Source organism: Thamnophis sirtalis, unplaced genomic scaffold (assembly GCF_051295495.1).
Source record: "Thamnophis sirtalis isolate CommonGarterSnake01/CBP01778 unplaced genomic scaffold, rThaSir2_p1.2 scaffold_15, whole genome shotgun sequence".
Taxonomy (NCBI): Eukaryota; Metazoa; Chordata; class Lepidosauria; order Squamata; family Natricidae; genus Thamnophis; species Thamnophis sirtalis.
In genome coordinates this window covers 18,042,093-18,062,743 of record NW_028261395.1, presented here as the reverse complement: position 1 = coordinate 18,062,743, position 20,651 = coordinate 18,042,093, and the positions used below count along the sequence as shown (strand labels likewise).

Sequence of the window (20,651 nt, the reverse complement as noted above, 5' to 3'; positions counted from 1 at the left end):
TTAAGAGAGGCAACCTGATGAGTTGCAGAGGGTGATTGGATTGCTATTTTTCCCCTTGGAATGAAGGCAAATGGGAAGTTCCACACATTGAATATGGGAAATATTGAGGTTTCAATTATTTTTGAGAGCTGAATTTATACAGTCTATTAAACATTCATTTTTAGAATTTTTCAATACTGAATACTGAATACCGAATACCGATGAAAAAACACAAACACAGTTTCTCTTATTTAAGGAAAATCCCTTTAAAATGAGAAAGAAGATATCTGTTCTCCTACTTACCATTTGCTTGCCCCTTGTGCCTGTGTGCATGTTGAGGTGTCCCAGATTCTGAGAGGGAAAGTGGGGGGCTCTGAGCTTCTGGGTCAATGAGCAAGTTGAACTCCATCTGTCTGGCACAGGTGCAGGAGGGGAACTGAAGAAATATAGAGGGAAGTGTGAGGGGAGAGATATGCTTACCTGGAGGTAAATTAGTTTCATTGAGACTTATGTTCAAGTGTTTACAGCTCAGGCCAATAGCATGATCAAATTAACCAAATTTCAATTTACTCCAAAAAGGGTTTTCACAGTGAGGCTCAATCCCGGAAAAACATACTGTATATAGATTTGCAGGCTAGCATTTCATGTAAAGTTTTAGCCATTTTTAAAATAAGGGCAGTGCAGATGTATCCTCCACTTTTAGAGTAATTTATTTCTGTATTCTCAAAAGTTTAGAGCAATCTTATCATTCAATTGGCAGAAATACTGTAGTTGTGAATCTGGTCAGTACTGGTATCTTGCAATTATTTTTCTCTTCATTTTTAAGATGCATGTTTATGAAGTGTATTAAAATTATTTCTGTACATATTTTTAAACAATGGATACTGACATTTTATTTCCGACTCTCTCTTTCCCCCCTCCCCCCACATATATATAAGCATAGGCAAGTACACAAAAATACTCACACATTCATGTATATGCAAACATATGCACAAAGAGCCCTGGGTCTATATAGAAACCAGTGTTTTCTCATGCATTTTGTACATGAAGCGGAGCCCACCAATAAATTCTTACTATTGTGAGGGTTTTTGATTCCAAGAATTATGCAGAAATGCACAGTGCATTAATTTATTGGACTAAATGTAGAGGTGTGTGTAACTTTGCTGTCTGAATTTATTAAGCCCCTTAGCCCCTTCTCTAGGAAGCAGCAATTGGTATAAAATGATCATTTTCCTCATTCTGACAAGTGACTGCATCTGCAGTCTCTCCTGACACCGACAGTTCAATTCTTAGATCCAAAGTTTTCTCTTTCGCCTGCTACAGATTTACTTGGTATAGCCCTCAAAATCTCCTAGCAAAAGGTAATTAAGTTTTGCTATAGTAAAACTTGCTTCACCAAAGGCTTATCCAACAAACTTTTACTTTTGCCATACACAAACATCTAGCTTTAGATTATTTTTCTCTATCAATAAATGACTAATGAGTTCAATGTTTTTGACTCATTTGTTTAATTATCTTTTTTTCTAATTTTAGGACGTGTGGAGAACAGATCATGTTTTAGGTCATATTTATGAACAAATATTGAAAGTTCAGACACATTTTCTCCTCAGAAATATTTCGTGTATTTAAAAAAGTGGAAAATCAGAGAATGGTGTAATGTTCTTTTATCTGATTTCTGGATTTAATACATTTAATAGATTTTGATGTTATTTCTCACTGGTTGCATATATATTTGTTTAGGAAGATTGTAATGTATAAGTCATGCCTCCGAGATTTTACAGTATGATTATTTGTAATAATGGTTTCTTTTTATTCCCGCTTTTTTGTAGATTATTATGGACGATTATTGAATTCAGCCTTTTGAAATTCTGCTTTGGCCAACTGATTTTAATTTGGTCTAAAAACCAGGAAACCACGAGTTCTAGTCTCACCTAAGGCATGAAAGCCAGTTATCTTCGGCTAATCACTGCCTGACAAGCAACCCCACCTCACAGGGCTGTTGTTGTGGGGAAAATAGAGAAGAAAGAAGTATCAGGTAAATTCACCACCTAATTTACTTATAAAACAATAAAAATGAGATTAAAAGTAATCCAATAAATAAATTGTGGAAGGCACTTGTTATTTCATATATGAATCTGCTCCAGTTAAATTTGAGGCTAATTCTTTATAACCAATGCACTTAGTACAGATGATAAATGTTCTACAAAAATAACATGCTCCCTTCCTCAAGAAATAATACAGGTAGTCCTTGACATACAACCACAACTGAGTCCAAAATTTCTGTTGCTAAGTGAGACATTGGTTAAGTGAGTTTTGCCCCATTTTACAACTTCCTTGCCACAGGTGTTGAGTTAATCACTGCAGTTGTTAAGTTAATAACACAATTAATTGTAAAGTCAATCTGGTTATCCCATTGTCTTTGCTTATCAAAAGGTTGCAAAACCTGATCAGATGACCCTGGGACACTGCAACTGTTATAAATATGTCAGTTGTCAGTTGTCAAGTGTCTGAATTTTGATCACATGACCATGGCGATGATGCAATGGTTCCAAATGTGAAAAATTGCCATAAGTTAATTTTTTCAGTGGCACTGAAACTTTAAATGGTTACTGCTGTAAATTGAGGACTACCTATATTTCTATATTTAGTGCATCACTCCTTCAACTTTTAGAAGCAATCTTTGAAAACTTGGCAAACAAGTTTTTATTTTCCTGTTTTCCTTACATTTATAAAATCAGTCAGAATCATACAGTACCTCATGGTTGTGCCTTAATTCCTGACTTGAAAAATCAGAAGGCATTTTATCATTATGGATTACTATCATAATTTTAAAAATTATCTTAAGTACAAAATACTTTGTACTGTTACCATACCAATTAAGCCATGTGATGAGTTATATTTATTCTTTGGAACCAAACCACTGACTCGCTTTTCCTTGCACATTCCAGGCAAGAGGAATGTGGGGGAGAAAAGAGATAATTCAGAATACTATGTTGATTCTATGTGATTTTGAATGTGACATTTTTGTTTTGTTTTGACTCAGTTTAACATGGATATTTGCTAGAGATTGTTCACAGTTCTAGGAAAATCTACATGAACTTGTTTATTCATAACATGGTTATTGAACATAACAAAGATGAACAGCAAATTGAAATGAGTTTTGATTGAAAACATATCAAATTGGAAAACTGATGCAAGTTTAAACAAAATCCATTCATTTTTTACTTAGAACTGGAGCAGTGTAAAATATCAGAACCGTTTTTTCTACACTTCTGATCATAATGGAAATAAAAACAGGCACAAGGGAGACCATTATCAATGAGATGAACAGCAACTGTTACTCAGAAGTAGTTAAGGACTGTCAGTAGGACAAGCTGTGATCTACTTGTATCACATTGTCCCTCTTTGTCAGCTGCTGTTCCATTCGATTTGTCTGAACTAACTTCCAATTCAAGTTGCCAATATCTGGGCCAAATGTACGCTTAAACAAGATATTTCTCAGTTTGTTTCTTCCCATCTTCTGAAATGAACAGATGTGGTTTGCCGTGTAAGGGAAAGACATTTGTTATAAGAAAGGGATAATTCACAATTATTCATAATAATTGCTTCTCTGTTTGTTCACGTGAAGTTTAAACTTACCTGCCAAGTACACTGATGTCTAATATATCCTCCAATTTATAACTGTTTTGATTTCCTGATTCACAAGCAAGAAACAATATTTCCATGTTTAGTGCAGAATTAAAATATGTCAATAGAAATCCAAGATTTAATATGCGATGATTGAGGACCCACCTCTGTCTCCAAATGCCATTTCTAGATGAGATGTATTTTCTATTAAATACTGGTAGTTATAAATATTTTGTTTTTTCAGCATTTTGAAGTCATGCCAGTGCAAATTTATTCTGTCTATTTCCATTTTGTAAACTGCGCAAAGTTTATTATAAATAAAGCCCTTTTCAAAATACGAAGTATAGTACTTAATTTAATACAAATCAGATAATACCCATCCGAACATACATATTCACATCCAACCCAATTCAATGCACCGCACTATAAAATCTCCTTCTTTGAACATTGTGGACTATCATCTACCACATTTGTCCAACTTAATCTGGGTTGGTAAGGAGATTTTTTTCCAATTTCAATTTCCCAAGGTAGGACAGAGAGTGTGTGTGACCCAGTTAACTTCTATATCCTACGGGGAGGGGAAAGGAGGAACTAGTTCAGTACTTTAACCACCTCATTCATATATGCACATGCATGCACTCCTGCTCGCACATACACTATGGAAATGAAGATTTCTCTAGTTTGCCTTTTTTTCCTGAGAATTAAAAAAAATTGGACAAACTAGAGGGAGGTGAAAAAAGATTACTAAAGATTAGTAAACAAGCAAGCAAACAAAATAATAAAGAATATATTCAACGGGATTACTTCCAGCTTTATATATATTTTTCTGAAATGAATTCCCAAGTCCACCCAGAATTCTTTTAAATCATTATTACAGATACAGTATCTTATAGGATTCTACTTCAATTCCTAGAGATACATTTCACTTTACCTCGGGAATAATAATGACTGAATGTGATCCTTATTATTTGTCATTGCCAAGATCCACTTTTAAATTTTTTGAAGAAAACAAATCTTGGCTTTCAAACAGCAAAAAGTCTAATAAATCTTATATTTGCTTTACATGGATGATCTGAAGCTTTATGGAAAATCAAAAATCGAAATCCAATCCAATCATTGGCAAACACTGTAAGAATTTGTAGCATAAATACAGCAATGGAATTTGGCTTAGGAAAATGTACTTCAATAGCAATAAACTGGAGTAAAATCAAATAAAATTATAATGTCAAGTAACCTACTTGTGTATGAGCATTTTATAATTGGATAATATCAAATACAAGTAAGTTAAAAACAATACCTCAGAGAAATGAGAAAATTGCTACAGACAAAATTGAATAGTGAAAACAGCATCAAATTCATTAATATTTGGCCCATACCTATGATTTAATTTAATTTAATTTAATTAACTACATTTATATGCCGCCCAATCCTGAAGGACTCCGGGCAGCTTACAAAAATAAATAGAAAAAAAAAGACACATAACGAAGACATAACAAAAGAAAACGTTTTAAAATAGCAACACCTCATACATTCATTCTAATCGGGGCTGGACCTCAACAGTGAGGTCAACAGCCCCAGGCCTGCCGGAACAGCCAAGTTTTTACAGCTTTCCTGAAGGCCATGAGAGTGGGTATGGTCCGGATCTCTGGGGGTAGCTGATTCCAAAGAGTTGGAGCAGCCACAGAGAAGGCTCTCCTCCGGGGGCCCGCCAGCCGACACTGTCTGGCTGACGGCATTTGAAGGAGGCCCAATCTGTGGGATTTTACTAGCCGCTGGGAGGTATGTGGCAGTAGGCGGTCTCGAAGGTACTCTGACTCTAAGTCATGTATGGCTTTAAAGGTGATAACCAACACCTTGAATTGCATCCGGAGACCAATTGGTAGCCAGTGCAGCTCGTGGAGGACAGGTGTAACGTGGGTGTACCTCGGTGCACCCAATATCGCTCGCGCGACCGCATTCTGGACTAACTGCAGTCTCCGAACGCTTTTCAAGGGTAGCCCCATGTAGAGCGCGTTGCAATAATCCAGCCTTGAGGTGACAAGGGCGTGAGTAACTGTTTGAAGTGCCTCCCGATCCAAATAGGGCCGCAATTGGTGCACCGGACGAACCTGGGCAAAGGCCCCCCTGGTCACAGCCAATAGATGATGCTCCAGTTTCAGTTGCGAATCCAGGAGGACCCCCAAATTGCGGACCCTCTCTGAGGGGCATAAATTTTAACCCCCCAGGGTTAAGGATGGACTGTCTAAGCTGTCCTTCGGGGGCAGCATCCAAAGCCACTCAGTCTTATCGGGATTGAGCACAAGTTTGTTCACCCCCATCCAGATCCTAACAGCCTCCAGGCATCAGCACATCACGTCCGCTGCTACACTGAGCTGGCATGGGGCAGAAAGATACAGTTGAGTATCGTCTGCATATTGATGGTACTTTACTCCGTGCTGTCGCATGATCTCACCCAGCGGCTTCATGTAGATGTTAAATAGTAGGGAGGACAAGACCAAACCCTGTGGCACACCACATTTGAGGGGCCTAGGGGGTCGACCTTTGCCCCCGACCAACACTGACTGTGACCTGTCAGAAAGGTAAGAGGGGAACCACCATAAAACTGTGCCTCTCACTTCCACCTCCCCTAGGCATCGCAGAAGGATACCATGGTCGATGGTATCGAAGGCCGCTGAGAGGTCAAGAAGCACCAGGATAGAGGAATGTCCTCTATCCCTGGCCCGCCAGAGATCATCGGTCAGGGCGACCAAAGCGGTTTCCGTGCTGTACCCAGGCCTGATGATATATTATACCACTGGAATAAGGACACATGGTGAACTGGACAGTTTGGACTGAAAACACAAGAAAGCAGATGATGATTCACTATGCATTACATCCCCAAAATGATATAATCTACTTGTCCCATAGAAATGGAGGCTGAGGTTTCAAACAAACTGTCAAAGAATAAAAGCATGTATTGGCTAATTATGTAAAAGACAGCCAAGAACAAATATAGATACAAGCTAAAAATTGAAGCTTACTAAATATACAGGAAACAAAAAGTGAATATTGAAATAACATAATAAAAATACAAACAGAATGCTGGCAAGGAAAAACATTAATTAAGGAGCTGTGATGGCAAAGAGGTTAGAAAGCAATTGCCAGGATTCCAAGCAACACCTCCAACGCAAGAAGACTCCAAGGCTAGAAGTTCCTCAAAGTTCCATTTTATTAGAGATGTCATATTGGCATATCTGGGGAAACTTGAATCTGAAAGCTTCCAGGTTTTCCCCATCCAAAAGAAACCCCAGGTCCCTTCCCCTGCGCCCACATACCCATCACATGGTCCAATCAATGCATCATCCCAACTGCAGATGCCTCCCAGTCACGCCACTCCAGGTGCAGGCTGAATGTCCTTGGCTCTGATTTTCCCAGTTACAATGTGAAAGTTGGACCATAAGAAAGCCTGAGTGTCAAAGAATTGAGGCCTTTGCGGCAAGCTGATCAAACTGGTCAGTCCTAGAGGAGACTGACTGCTCTTTAGAAGGCCAGATCCTGAGGATGAAACCTAAATACTTTGGCCACCTAAGGAAGGAATCACTGGAGAAGAGCCTAATGCCGGGAAAGATTGAAGACAAAAGAAGAAGGGGACAACAGAGAACGAGGTGGCTGGATGGAGTCACTGAAACAGTAGGTGTGAGCTTAAATGGACTCCGGAAGATGGTAGAGGACAGGAAGGCTTGGATGAACATTGTCCATGGAGTCACAATGGGTTGGACATGACTTTGCAACTAACAACAACAATCACCCGCAACTCCTTGCAATCCCCCCTCGCAGTTTCCCACAGCACTAAGTGTGGCAGTCCTGAAGATCTAAAGAAAAAGATGGCCTCAAGGGCTGACAGCAATATTGCAAGCAAATTCAGAACACTGCCAGGAGTTCAGTCCTCACCAGCTCAAGGTTGACTCAGACTTCCATTTTCCAAGGTCGGTAAAATGAGGAGCCAGTTTGTTGGAGGCAATATGCTAACTTTATAAACTACTTAAAGAGGACTGTAAAGCATTATGAAGTGGTGGATATAAGTCTAAGTGCTAAGTTGTATTGCTAAGCCAATTTATACAAAATTGGTTTGATATTTCTACAAAATTCTACAAAACTGGTTAGAACAATTAACCAGTGGAACCACTTGCCTGCAGAAGTTGTGGAAGTTTTTAAGAAGAGTTTGGAAACCATTTGTCTGAAATGGTATAGGGCTTCGTGCCTGAGCAGGGAGTTAGACTAGAAGACAAAAAGATTGAAGGGAATGTAAATACAACTGGAACATTAAAAAAGAAACTGAAGGATTGCTTTTTGGCTGCAAAAGAGCCAGTTATTCGAACTAATGCAATGAAGGCTGAAATTGAAATATCATCAAATGATTCAAAATGCACATTGTGCAAAGAAGCAGAAGTAGACAACATACCCAGCTTGTGCATAAAGATCATAAAGCTGATTATAAACAACAACAGAACACAGTCACCAAAATGATTCACTGGAACATTATTGGTACATTATGACATACCAATAGTAAAAAATTAGTGGGCATATATAGTGGAAAAACTAATTGAAAATAAGCAGGTTAAAATATTGTGGGATTTCCAAATATAGACAGATAAAATCTAGAGTCATAACACACAAAATATAATTAGTTGGAAAAATGAAAGTGTGGATAACTGATGTGACAATAGCAGGGGATAGTAGAATAGAACTGGAGAAGATCACAAAGTATCAAGATTTGAAAACTGAAATTGAAAAATTATTGTATAAACCTGCCATAGTGGTCCCAGTGGTTATTGGCACACTGGATGTCATATCAAAAAAATCTTGGACTAAAACAAAAAAATGTGTTCAGATATATTTTTACAAAACAGTCTTCACTGAGGAGGAATTAAGTAGTAGTTAACAGGATGGTATTTGTTATACAAAACCAAAAATGTACTAAACTGTATCTTCAGACACCTAAAATGGTTTACAGAAAAGAAGTAAAATCTTCTCAAAGCAGAGTTCAGTTTGATAAAACAATTGTTATATCACCCGACAATAATGGCAAATTTTCCATATACTACCACAAAAATGTGGTGGTATTAAATAATAATGTAAAACCTGCCTGGAAAACTGAAGCTACCAGTAGTTCCTGCCCTACACATAGAATTTAAAATTCCAATTCAGAGCCTGGAGTAACACTGCAAATTCAATGTTCTTCAAGAACTCTGAGAGAAAATTAACCAGATTAAAGCATATAAGAAAGAATATTTCAGGTGTCCGTACAGTTGAAATGATACTTTAAATATAAAATGAGAACCAGTTTGGTGTGGTGATTCAGGTGATGGTCTAACTAGTCCAATGAAGAGCCCAATGCACTCCTGGGCTTATTGTTGGGGGAAAATAGGAGGTGGAAGAACAATAGTATGTTCATCACTTTGACTTATAAATCATACGTAAGTATGTTCACCACTTTGACTTATAAATCTTACACCAGTATGTTCATCACTTTGACTTATAAATAAAAAAATAATTTTATTATAAAACTGACTTTCAAAATAAACCATTAGAGCACAGTATTTTAAATTAATCTATGCTTCATTAAATAATGGGAGTGGCAAGTGAAATAATAGAACTTGCCCACAGGGAGGAGAGCAAGACTAAAACTCTGTCTAAGCACACATATGGTCTGCATTTGAAAGCCAGGAAAATCACAGCAATTTAACTGGAACAATCTGGATTTTGCTAAAATTCACAACATGATTGGATCTCTATTTAATATATTAATAAGGCTGCTTCAAGGAAAACAAAATATGCACTGTGTTTATTCGTTTTATTTTTCTCTTTACCAGAATAAAGTGTTAAACTATGTACCGATAGAACAGGCACACAAATATTCAAAAAGTGCTACATTCCCATAGAACTAAGACTGGGTGATTTTAATTTCTACAAAAAACATGAACTTCTGGAAAAATGTAATACTTCTCTCACAGTATTAATACTTTGTTTCCAAAGTTCCTTTCATTTCTATTATCCCCCACTTATTTTTTGACACTAGTTTTTCTACAAGCTTCCTAAAAGGTAGAAGAAAATAGACCTGTTTCATTTGGAGAAGATGGAATGCTTCTGTACTATTTTGCTTTGACAATATTATAAAATGTGAATATCAATGTGAAACCTTCAGAAGAAGAAGCCCTTCCGCATTGCCATGCCCAGACAATCTGAAGTTTTGTTGCTTATTCACATTTTCCTGTATTTGTCCATTCAGTAATATTCTACACTTTCCATGTGAAGTAAGAGGTGAATGTCTACTAGTTAGTCAAACTCACCTTCCTAATCCAAAATGCATAGATAGTTGTATAATCCTAGTAGGACCCGATTCCCTACTCTTGAGTTATTTCTGCTCTGGTGTTTTCCTAAATGTTTACTTCATTTTATTTTAACCTAGAAATACTCAAAACAATGGATGGGAGAAGAGGCAGAAAAACTAGACAAATAGTTGGTTCTTCCTAAGGGTTAATTAAAATACTATCCAACAGTACTTGAGTGGCCAGAAATCTATATTATCATAAAATGTTTTGCCCTTGCTGGGAATCATCCTGCTATGGACAAAATGCTGGCAAAATTAAGGATAGGGATGGGTGAACTGTCCCATTAGTTTGCCTCTCTAGCCATCAAATATCACAAGCTGGTTGGAGAACACTCACAAATAACTCTCTTTAATGTAGGCTGATGGAAGAATAAATTTTAACAGACTCACAATTTTAGCAATCTGTTCAAAGATACCATGCTCTTTTGCAAATATTTTGCATTAATGCATTCAAAAAAGATCTAATTTTCAGCTGATAAGCTTCATCCTTCCATCCATCCATCCATCCATCCATCCATCCATCCATCCATCCATCCATCCACCCACCATCCATCCATTGTTTATAGTTACAAAAATCAAAATATTTAATTCTGACTAATATTGTGTTGAAACAAATAACAAAAAGTCAACAAAAATAAAAATTAGCAATGAAAACAGAAATAAATCCAAGATCAACAACAATCATTTCACTAAATGTGAAAAATGTGGATTATCTACCACTCTGACATAAGGGCTAGGGCAGTGATGATAAACCAAGTGCCCAAACTGGGACACACATATGCGCACGTGCACCAGAGAGTGCCAGAAACCCAAAGACCAGCTGGCCAGTGTGCATACTGGCCACCTGGACATTGGGTTTCTGGCATGTGCATTCACACTTGCCAGCTGGTCTTCATGCGCACTAGAATATGTGCACGCCAGCCAGCTGGTCTTCAGGTTTTTGGCGCTCCGGCATGTGTGAAGACCAACTGGCCAATGTGCATGTGCACACCGGAAACCAGAAGAGCCATTGGCAATGGCATGCAAGCCCACATGCAAGCGGGCTCTGTGTGCCATAGGTTCACCATCACAGGCCATGGGGAAGAGACAAACATTCCATGCCTTATGACAGTCCTTGGGAGTCATCTGAGTTTCAAAGAGTATGTTGTAATATCGAGCAAGTACTGTGACAAGTTAAATTTCTTAAGTTCCAGCACTATTTCATAGACATAGACCTGCAGCATTCCCACTCTGTTGAATCTTGTATAATGGGCAAAAATAATCAAAGATAAGTGGTCCACAAATGACTTGGCCTTTTGCCATGAAGGTGGTAACCAGATGTTGAATTATATTTGGAAGTCTACTAGGAGTCATACCATGTGTATCACACTATGCCAATAAATACTTGTAGGTCTTCAAGATTAGCCCCATACAGAGTGCCATGCAACAATCCAAATGAGAGGTGACCAAACTTTGAATGATTATAAACAGAATCCCCTGATCCAGAAATGGGTGTGATTTATAACCAAGATGGATTTGTACAAAGGCTCTCCTAACCATAGCTATCATCTGCTCTTTGAACAGGAACTGAGAATCCAAGCTGCACATCTGATCTGTCTATTAGTCCTACATCATTCAGAACTAAAAGAGAAGATTAAAAAAAAATTGGTTTAGCTAGGGTTAAGGCAAAGCTTTCTTTTCCATTTGGATATCCTCAGATTCCAGACACTGGGAAAGAATTCTGATGGCATCACTTAAACAAATAGAGTAGAGATATATGGCTGATACTACCAGTATATCAATAGTTCTTAATCCCAGTGGTCTCTTGTAGGTGCTAAAAATTAACAAGAGAATACAATCCTGAGGAACCCTGCAAAGCAGGAAATTAGAAAGGAAATTCTTCCCCTCTGCCAATCCTGGAAAAATGAGACCCACTGCAACCCAAAGTCAATCTATAAAAATCAATGGCATCAAAGGTCATTGAGAAATCAAGGAGGTATCAGATAGTCTCCCAGTGGCCCTTCATGTGTTCCTCTGGAGTCTGGATCCTCTTTGCCCAAGTGGACCCAAGTCATTTTGAAAAGGGCTACCGGTTGCCAATCTTTGATAAGGGCAGAAAACATCTTGCCATCTTTATTACCACAAGGTGATTTTAAAAGGTTTTTGCCAGTGCCTGATTGTGCTTTCTTAGGTATCTTGTCTGTTACTATACCTGTGGGAACCAGGCATTAACTCAAAGACTCAATAAATATAGGGAGCCCAAGAGAACCTTGCTCCAGAGGTGGAATCACCATGGAAGCCAAGGACCAGTGATTGTAAAAAAGATGCTTGACTATAAGTCACTTAATTATGTCACCAGTAGAGTAGTAAATGAAACATGTCAGCTTATTTTTATGATAAAACCTTAATTAGAATAAGGGGCAAATCTGTACTTCAAGAAGGTATGGCTAAGCTTAGCTTGGTGGTTGGGGAACATATGAAAGCAATATCATGAATAGATAGAAGGAAAAAAGATGCTTGGTATATTTGTGTCTAAAATACAAAGAAGGAAAGACTCAACAGTGCTGAAATGAGACCCCTGCCGTTCCTACTGCAGTGGCTGATGGATATTTTCTCTGTGGGTAATGCTGAAAGAGGCTACTTCAAAGCCAGAAAACAAACTATTTTGCCTACAAAAATGCCACACTCACAAATCAAAACATCACCATTCAGTGATGACTTGAGCCTTGCCCCAAGCAGAGGTAGGATAGAGAATGGCAACATGTCAGCAAATTTTGTGGCAACATCATTTACTAGTATACAGAGCTTTAATTCAACCTTTAACAGCTAAGGCCCTTTAAGAGCTCATACTTCTTTCTATTCTCAAAAGAATCCATTTTACCACTCAGACAAATTAATTTCTGATTTGCTCTTTTTAGTCAAGAGGCACAATTCCAATTCTTTTTATTACCAAGGATAAAGCGTGGTACTTGTAATTCTCTGGCCTATGTTCTGTTTTATGTACAATCAGAGGATTGAAGATCTCTTTGAGATTATTAGTGCAACCTCCTCCAAGAGCATGAATCCATTATAATATTCCCAAGAGGTGGTCATTTCCCTCCAGCAAAGGGAAGTCCATCATCTCCTGAGGCCTCTGTTCTACCCTGGAACAGGTCTTACCAAGATCTGCTTCTTTGTAATTTAAACCCATTATTTCATGTCTTGAACTTGTCCCCATTTCAGAGGATGAGGAGGAGGTCATTCTGGACCCCTCCCCTAACTTCCAGAACCGGGCTGCTCCTTCTCCGTTGCAGAATAACTCCTTTATATCACTGGTGCCAGCTCTGAATCCCCCTCGTTGGCCCACGGAAGCTCCAGGGACCGGTTCCCTCCCAGCGCGAGGACCTGCTTCTTTCATCGGATGAGGGTTGGGGGGGTGGAGATAACCAACCGACTCGCTCTTTTCTAGACAGCGCGCTGGGCTTTCCAGGACCTTGCAAAGCACCCACCAGTGGGCCCCATGCCCGGCCTTATGCAGCCGCCGGGAAGTATACAAAGACACACCGTCTCCAAAGCAAAACCCCTCGCTTCCTTCCCGCGAGGAAGAGGCGACGCTGGCCCTCTTTGGACGCGCTACGGGGATGGTCTCGAAGCAACTTTCGGGCAGGGCGTTCCTTTCCTAGGGATTTACAGACGCGCCTTCCTGGGCAAGGCTACTAAAGTAGCGACCGCCGCTTTTTCTTCCCCAGCAGCCCCACGCGTGGATAAAGGCCGGAGGAAAGGCAGGTCTCGTCCCCACTTTTTTCTCTTCGGGGCGCCAGCTTCCAAAAACCGCTCCTCTTCTGTCCCTGCTCTTTCCAGGCTGAAATTCAGCCCGTTAGTAAAGCCAGTCCGACGCCGGTCGCGACGCTTCTCGCCCTTCTGCAGCGAGGCCGCTCTTTGAGGGGGCCCCACTAGGAAAGCGCCTTCGGGCTCCTGGATCGCACCGAAAACAGACGAGCCTCCAATATTTGGTTAAGACTATTTGATCAAAACAAGTTCGTGACCCCGAGAAATCCTTCCAGAGCCATTCGCTTCCACTGTCGCTCTTCCGTGAAGGGTGAATCGACTCGGCCTGGTCGCCAACCCGGTTCCTTTCCCAGCCGAGCGGATTAAACGATTCGCCTGGCGTTGCTTCTGGTCCGAGTTCAGCAACGTCCGCGGATTTCAGTCCGAGTAGAAAACGAAAAGGCTGCGCCCATCCATCCATCCATCGGTTAAAGAGGGGAGAAAACAGCGAATCCCAAAGAACGAAGAGCTAATTTAAATACAACGAAGTTCTTTGAAACTTGTCCTAATTACATTTCTGGTATGCTATCTTTGTATTCCAATTATTTGAAAAACTACAATATTTTGATTTAATTATTTTAAATAACAAACATGTTAAGCGATGCGATACACGATGCGAGATGAATACAACATTGGCCAGCCGACTCCGTTTTCATTTGACAGGCAGGATCCTTGTCTATCGGATTAAGAAAATTAGAAATGTCTTCTGATAGGATATTTAATAAAACAACGGAGTGAAAATTAAATATTATATGTTCGGCGTGGTCTTGTTTTGTTAACTAATTTTGTAATAATGAAAGAATTATTTTAAAGTAACCTCAATTTGGTCTCATCATTTATAGTTCATTTATTATCCCAAAGGGCAGTATGGAGTCCGATTTTTCTACGCGAGTCTCTTCATCCGAAACGCGGTCCAATTCGGTTTCGTCCAGGAGCTCGCGCGCTCTCCCTTTCCCATCTGCCGTCGTCCATCTCCCTCCCCTTTAATCGAAACGAAGGCTGCCTTTGGAGGAGGAAACCCCAGCTATTTCTCAACAGCCCCAGAAGCGCTTTTCGGCTCTGGGATTAGCCACGAGCCAGGGGAAAACGGACCCAGTACCCGGCGCGCCACCCGAAATCAATCCGGCCACGGTAGACTCGGACCGTCCCGCGCTTTTGCTCTGGCTTGGCCAACCAAAACCCACGCGAGGAAAGGGAGCAGAGCCAGCCGTCTGCCTTCCCTGGACAGCAGCGGATTTTAAGCCTAATCCGACTGTGGGCCGCTTCCTTTGTCCCCCAGCCGGAGGCGATCCCGGGCAAACGGCCTCTAGTTTGGGGCGGCGCGGCCGAGGGGGAAGCGACTCTGCTTGGAGAGGGAGCAGCACTTACAGCTCTGCAGCTCCCGCGGCACTGAGGAGCCGTCGCCCAGTCTCGCCGCGCCTCGGGGCTTGGGGCGATGCGAGGCTCCACCTCACCCCGACACCTTCGGCGCCAGGTCTGCTCCGCCGCAGCAGGGAGAAGGAGCCGCCGGCCGAGTGACTCCCTTGCGCGGGGAACATCGGCTTTATGGATGGAGCCATCGTCGCCCCCAGCCAGGCGCCCTCGGGCAAGGCTCTCCTACCCCGCCCCATCGCTCGCTGCGTGCCGGCCGCGGAGCGCCCCGCCCGCCTCTCTCCTAGGTGTGACTCCAAACCACGCCTTTCCCCGACAGCTGCTTCCCAAGGCGCTTCCCAGTCGAGAGGAGGGAAAGCCTCCGGGAAAGAAAGGGCGCAGAGGGGGGAGCCGTCAGGGGAAAGAGGCTCGGGCCGTCCCTTCCAAGGAGACGAGCTTTCTGAGCACTCGGGGTGGGGGGCAGAGCGAGCGAGCTGCTGTGAAGGAGATGCACCCACGGGCACAAGAAAAACAAGCGCCCTAGCAAGCCTCGGTCCTTTCCTCACTCCTCGATCAATAGTGGGGAAACGAGAGAGTTTGTGCTCCATCTCGCTGGTTTCCGCAGCTACTTTCATTGGAGCCATCCCAGCCACCATAGCTTTGACTTTCTTTTCGAGGAAATACGAGGAAAAATAGGACAGGATAAAATGCCTTTTCTAATAAAACTTCCCTGCCACCGAAAAGCTATTTCCTAGAAAGCGATGACCACCTCAAAGATTTAAGCATTCTCCAAATTTAACTATAACTTGTACAAAAAGTTTGGAATAGCTTTACTTACCTTAACCATCGTTCTGTATATTGTTACACTGTGGACTAAGGTTAACTCCTTTTTTTGAGCTCCAAAACTAACTTTAACTCCCCTCCTCAAATATGTAATACTTTTGATCTCTCCTCAACTTGATGCAAAACTTTTCTAGTTCCATTTTTGTCTTTATATTGTATAAAAATTGAAAATTCAGCATTCACTAAATAATTTATCTGTATTTCAAGGATATACAGAGAGAGAGAGTAATATTTTGTATTTTGTATCTGGACAACAACAATACAAAATAAAATGTGGTTTGTAACCCTTTGTGAATAACAATTTGCACTCTGCTATACACTGCAGAAGTGTAGGGTTGGTCCATTAAGTTGGTCCATTCTCTAACCATCTGATTAGATACCAGTCAATTTATGACATTTCATTGAATAGGATGTTGATAGGAAGTTGATAAGCATGTTGTTGATAATCTATTTGACATATGCAATGGGTGCACTTGTCTTTTATGCTGGAAATGAAGGATCATCCCAGTTAATTTGAACAGCTGTGGTGCAAGCTGTAGTGAATTATATTATTTACCAATTTTTATACATACATACTTCTAAGTTGTCCAGAATTAGTGGAATAATAGCTTGTAAGTTTATGAACTCTTATTAATCAATAAGGAAGACTTAGACACAGGAGTAAGGGAAGTCGTTACAGTATAAGCTAGACTTTTTAATGTAAATTAAAGTTGACTATAACACACAAATCTGGATTGTTTACAAATCAGATTTTAATAAAATAAAGGGCAAGGCTAATGTATTTGTCCCAAACTCCCTTCCAGTATTTGGAGGAAAGGAAACTATCTCTCCTCTTCAGAAAACATGGCATATTAAATGTCTTCTATCTCAGAGTTTCCAAACCTTTTTGGCTTTGGGAACCGGTGGGGTGGGGGGAAGGGGGTGGTTCCACATGTGCAATGGGCAAGTGGATGTGCATGTGCAGCATCATTGCCATGAACAGGGATACATACACACGAACTTCCCGCTGCTATACTAACTCCAAGGAAACAACCACTATGTTGTCTAAATTTGATACAGCATTGGTTAAATGAGGAAGATAAGTAGAACATGCTGTTGATCTAAAATAAGTTAGACTCATAGACTAAGATTTACCTTGTTATGACTGAAGTTGCTCTCTTCCTGATCAGGCTGTTCTGGGATTGGAACATTGATTCTCAGTTGTTACTGTGGTAAAGATAACTTTTGTACAATTGCTGTTAATTACTTTGAGCCAGTTGGATTTGGTTGCAGTTATTAATTCATTGACTGCATCCCATTTGGATTATTGTAACAAATCCCAGGTGAGAGTACCATTTAAAATATCCCAAGTTGTAATTGCTGCGAAATATAGCTGCTATAGCTGCTGATACAAAGTCCAGGATCCTGTGAAACCCCTGCACTGGTTGTGTTCTGTTTACTACACATAATTTTAGCAGTAGATATTTGTTTTCCTTTATCATGTTTATAAACCACTAAATTGGTGTTATAACACACTGTACATGGGGCTGCCTTTGAAGACCATTCAGAAATTTCAACTGGTACAAGTTGCAGCTGTGCGAGTAGTAACTGGTCCCAGATATATGGCACATGTAACATCACTCCTGCATGAGCTGCACTAGTTACCAGTGTGTTTCTGGGTGCAATACAAGGTCCTGGTGATTATCTATAAAGCCCTATACTTGAAGGATTGCCTTTTCTCCAGTATTTCTGTCTGTCCATTCAAATCAAATAGGATGGGCATGCTGCAGATCCCATCAGCCAAAGAATGCCAGCTGATGGGGACTAGAAGACAAGCTTTTTCTGCAGCAGTCCCTGCTCTGTGGAACATCTTTCCTTTGGAAATTAGGATGGTCCCAACTCTGTTAGCCTTCCATAAAGCTTTAAAAACTAACTATGTTCCTGTGTGCCAAGGGCCCTGCCTCTTGGCCAGATGTCTTGTTTTGTATGTACTCAAACCTTTGGTGGTGTTGTTTTTTTGTTTCAATGGTTTTACTTGTTTTATTTTTAAAATGCTTTTAGGATTTTAATTGTAATATATGTTTTTTTTTAATTGAGTCACCCAGAGTTGTTTGCTAAGTTAGGCAGCTATAGAAATCAATCAGTCAAACAAACAAACAAACTAATGTAACATAAAAACAATGATTCTGGATTTTCTGTGTGTATGTTTCGGTGTGTGTGTGTATATGTTTTTGTCTAACAAAAATCCTGTTAGAATAAGATCTAGCAGAACTTGACCATGATTCAGGTATTGTCAGAAATATATTTTGGTAACATATCACAAGCAAATGAAGTGACGGCCCTCAAAATGTCAAAACACATTGGGCAGTAGATCCTTAGTCAAAAATTCTAATAACTTTCTGATTCTATCATTTTAATGAATTTGACAAAGAATTTGCTACCTAAAATGCATAAGATACCTAATAAATGCTACTTTGACACTGACATCTCTTAGTCCGTTCCTGAATATTGGTGTCTACCTCTTGCACTTGGCTTTGACAACATAAGAGGACTAGGTGAAGGTAAATAGAACCATGTTCCAAAGAACTATCATAGCATTGTCTGCAGTGAAAAGGGTGCAAGGTGTTTTGCAGCTGAGGATTCTAAAGTAATACTGACTGCTGAGCCATCCTACTGTGTAAAACCCCTTAAGCCTCCATCTCATAGGGATGCAGCTGGACCCAGATAGAGTATATTCAGTGGTCTAGGCCTTGTTCTTCACTGTGTGTGCCTATAATATTGCTTTCATCTTGTTATCAGCCTATGAATGAGGAAGCATTAAGTTTCCCTTAGGCTTACAGTAGTATTTTCTCACTTCAACCAAATGCTGTCTGTGGCTGTACTGAAATGAGTACCTCTAACTTCCTTAGGTGTATCATCCTTATCCTCAAAAGTCAGGGATTGCAATGACTGAGAACAGAAAGCCCATTGCAATGCAGCTGTTAAGGTATTGAATTGCAACCAGGAAAACATTCCTCTAAGGCTAAACTGTGGAGGTGTATCAGACCAGGTGAGGTTGCCGTCTCCACAAATCAATGCTTCCACGACAGGCCAGCAAGGCATCAATAACTATTTATTTATAGCCTGTCTTTATTATTTTTACAAATAACCAAAGACAATGAACATATCCAACTCATCTTCCTCCTCCTATTTTCCCCCACAGCAACTTGCGAGGTGGGTTGGGCTGAGACTGGCCCAAGGTCACCCAATTGGCTCAAGCACTAGACCAAATTCCAACCATTGATCAAACCTCTATGCTCACTTTTAAACCGCTTTGCTCTTACAAAAGTGCTTCTTCCATTGAGGACCTGTACATTTCACGAATCAAAAAGAGGGCCGTGAAAATATTTACAGACCTCTTGCATCCTGGACATAAATTGTTTCAACTCCTACCTACCATCAAAATGATGTCATAGAGCACTGCACCCCAGAACTAGACACAAGGACAGTTTTTCCCCAAACGCCATCACTCTCAAATGCCATCACACTCCCAAATAATTCCCTCGCCACTGTCAAACTATTCACTAAGTCTGCATTACTATTACTATTAATCTTCTCATTGTTCCTATCACTCATCTCCTCCCACTTATTACTGTAACTTTGTTGCTTTATCCTTACAATTTATATCGATTGTTTCCTAATATGATTTGATTATTTGTACCCTATGACTATCATTAAGTGCTGTATCTTATGATTCCTGACCAATGTATCTTTCCTTTTATCTATACTGAGAGCATCTGCACCAAAGACAAATTCCTTGGGTATCCAATCACACTTGGCCAATAAAGAACTCTTTCTCTTCTCTTCTCTTCTCTTCTCTTCTCTTCTCTTCTCTTCTCTTCTCTTCTCTTCTATACACGTCTGTTGTTTTACGGTGGAGGCTGAAAATGTAAAGTTAAGATGCGATGGAATCAGGCACACAGTTGACAACCGCTACCCAGATTACATATCGCCACAACCGGGCACTTAACTGTCATGATATTTTCTTAAACCAGGATTTGGTATCAGATATTGGTAAATGACGTGTCAATTAACTCATCTCGTATTTGATTGGTTTTCCTACAGTCTCTTCCTTAGAATAGCAAAACTTCAGCCTGTCCCTCAGTCCAATCCGTTGATTCGATTGGAGAATAGAATCTTCTGTCATTTCAGGAGGATTCTCGATTGGCTACTTGGATTGCCCCTCCCCCCCCGCGTAGCGTCACGCAGCACGTTCGGTTGTGGTCGGTTTCCACGTCAGGGAAAGAGCGGAGCCGGTGTCTGTGGCTCCGAGGCCGTCTTTCTTCGGCTACGGGGGGGCCTCTGGCTGACCTGCCGCCCGAAATGCCGAGACGCCTGTCGACGCCCGCGAAAGCCGGCCCCGTGGTGAACGACGCCGGATGGATGGAAGGGTGAGCGAGGGAAGGAGGGATCCAGGTTCCAGCTGGGCTTAGGCCTGTCTTGCCGGCGGCCGCGGGGTTACCAGCGAGTCCAAAGAGCCGAGCGACGTGGTTTCCCACCCTGCCGCCTCTGAGGAGAAATTGTTTCCCCTCCGACTACTAGTACCGGCGGCGGGGCGGGGATGTCGGGCGGCTGGAGACCTCCGAGGCTAGGGAGTCTTCCGCGAATCACTAATAAGGGTCCGAAGGTTGAAATCCAATGGTCGAGAAGTAGGGCGGACTTCGGAGTGTCTCACTTA

The 20,651-nt window shown here is 40.8% G+C and overlaps 2 protein-coding genes across 6 annotated transcripts in view; one reads left to right on the top strand and one right to left on the bottom strand.

Annotated features, from left to right (window-relative positions):
- LOC106537502 (pituitary homeobox 3) overlaps positions 1-15,262 on the bottom strand; it is a 49,700-nt gene extending 34,438 nt beyond the window's left edge. The window contains exons 1-2 of one of the 2 annotated variants that reach the window (XM_087701798.1): positions 15,131-15,262; positions 283-415 (exon numbers count right to left, since the gene is read on the bottom strand). In XM_087701798.1, the coding sequence (XP_087557924.1) occupies positions 283-388 (106 nt within the window). In that variant the 5' untranslated portion in view covers positions 389-415; positions 15,131-15,262. Of the gene's footprint in view, positions 1-282; positions 416-1,910; positions 1,979-15,130 lie in introns of those variants that run through there. The other variant, XM_087701799.1, reaches the window with a different exon arrangement.
- A 4,940-nt stretch (positions 15,263-20,202) lies between these two features.
- GBF1 (golgi brefeldin A resistant guanine nucleotide exchange factor 1) overlaps positions 20,203-20,651 on the top strand; it is a 152,359-nt gene continuing 151,910 nt past the window's right edge. For all 4 annotated transcript variants that reach the window (XM_087702642.1, XM_087702641.1, XM_087702640.1 and 1 more), the window contains exon 1: positions 20,203-20,364. In XM_087702642.1, the coding sequence (XP_087558768.1) occupies positions 20,297-20,364 (68 nt within the window). In that variant the 5' untranslated portion in view covers positions 20,203-20,296. The remainder of the gene's footprint in view (positions 20,365-20,651) is intronic.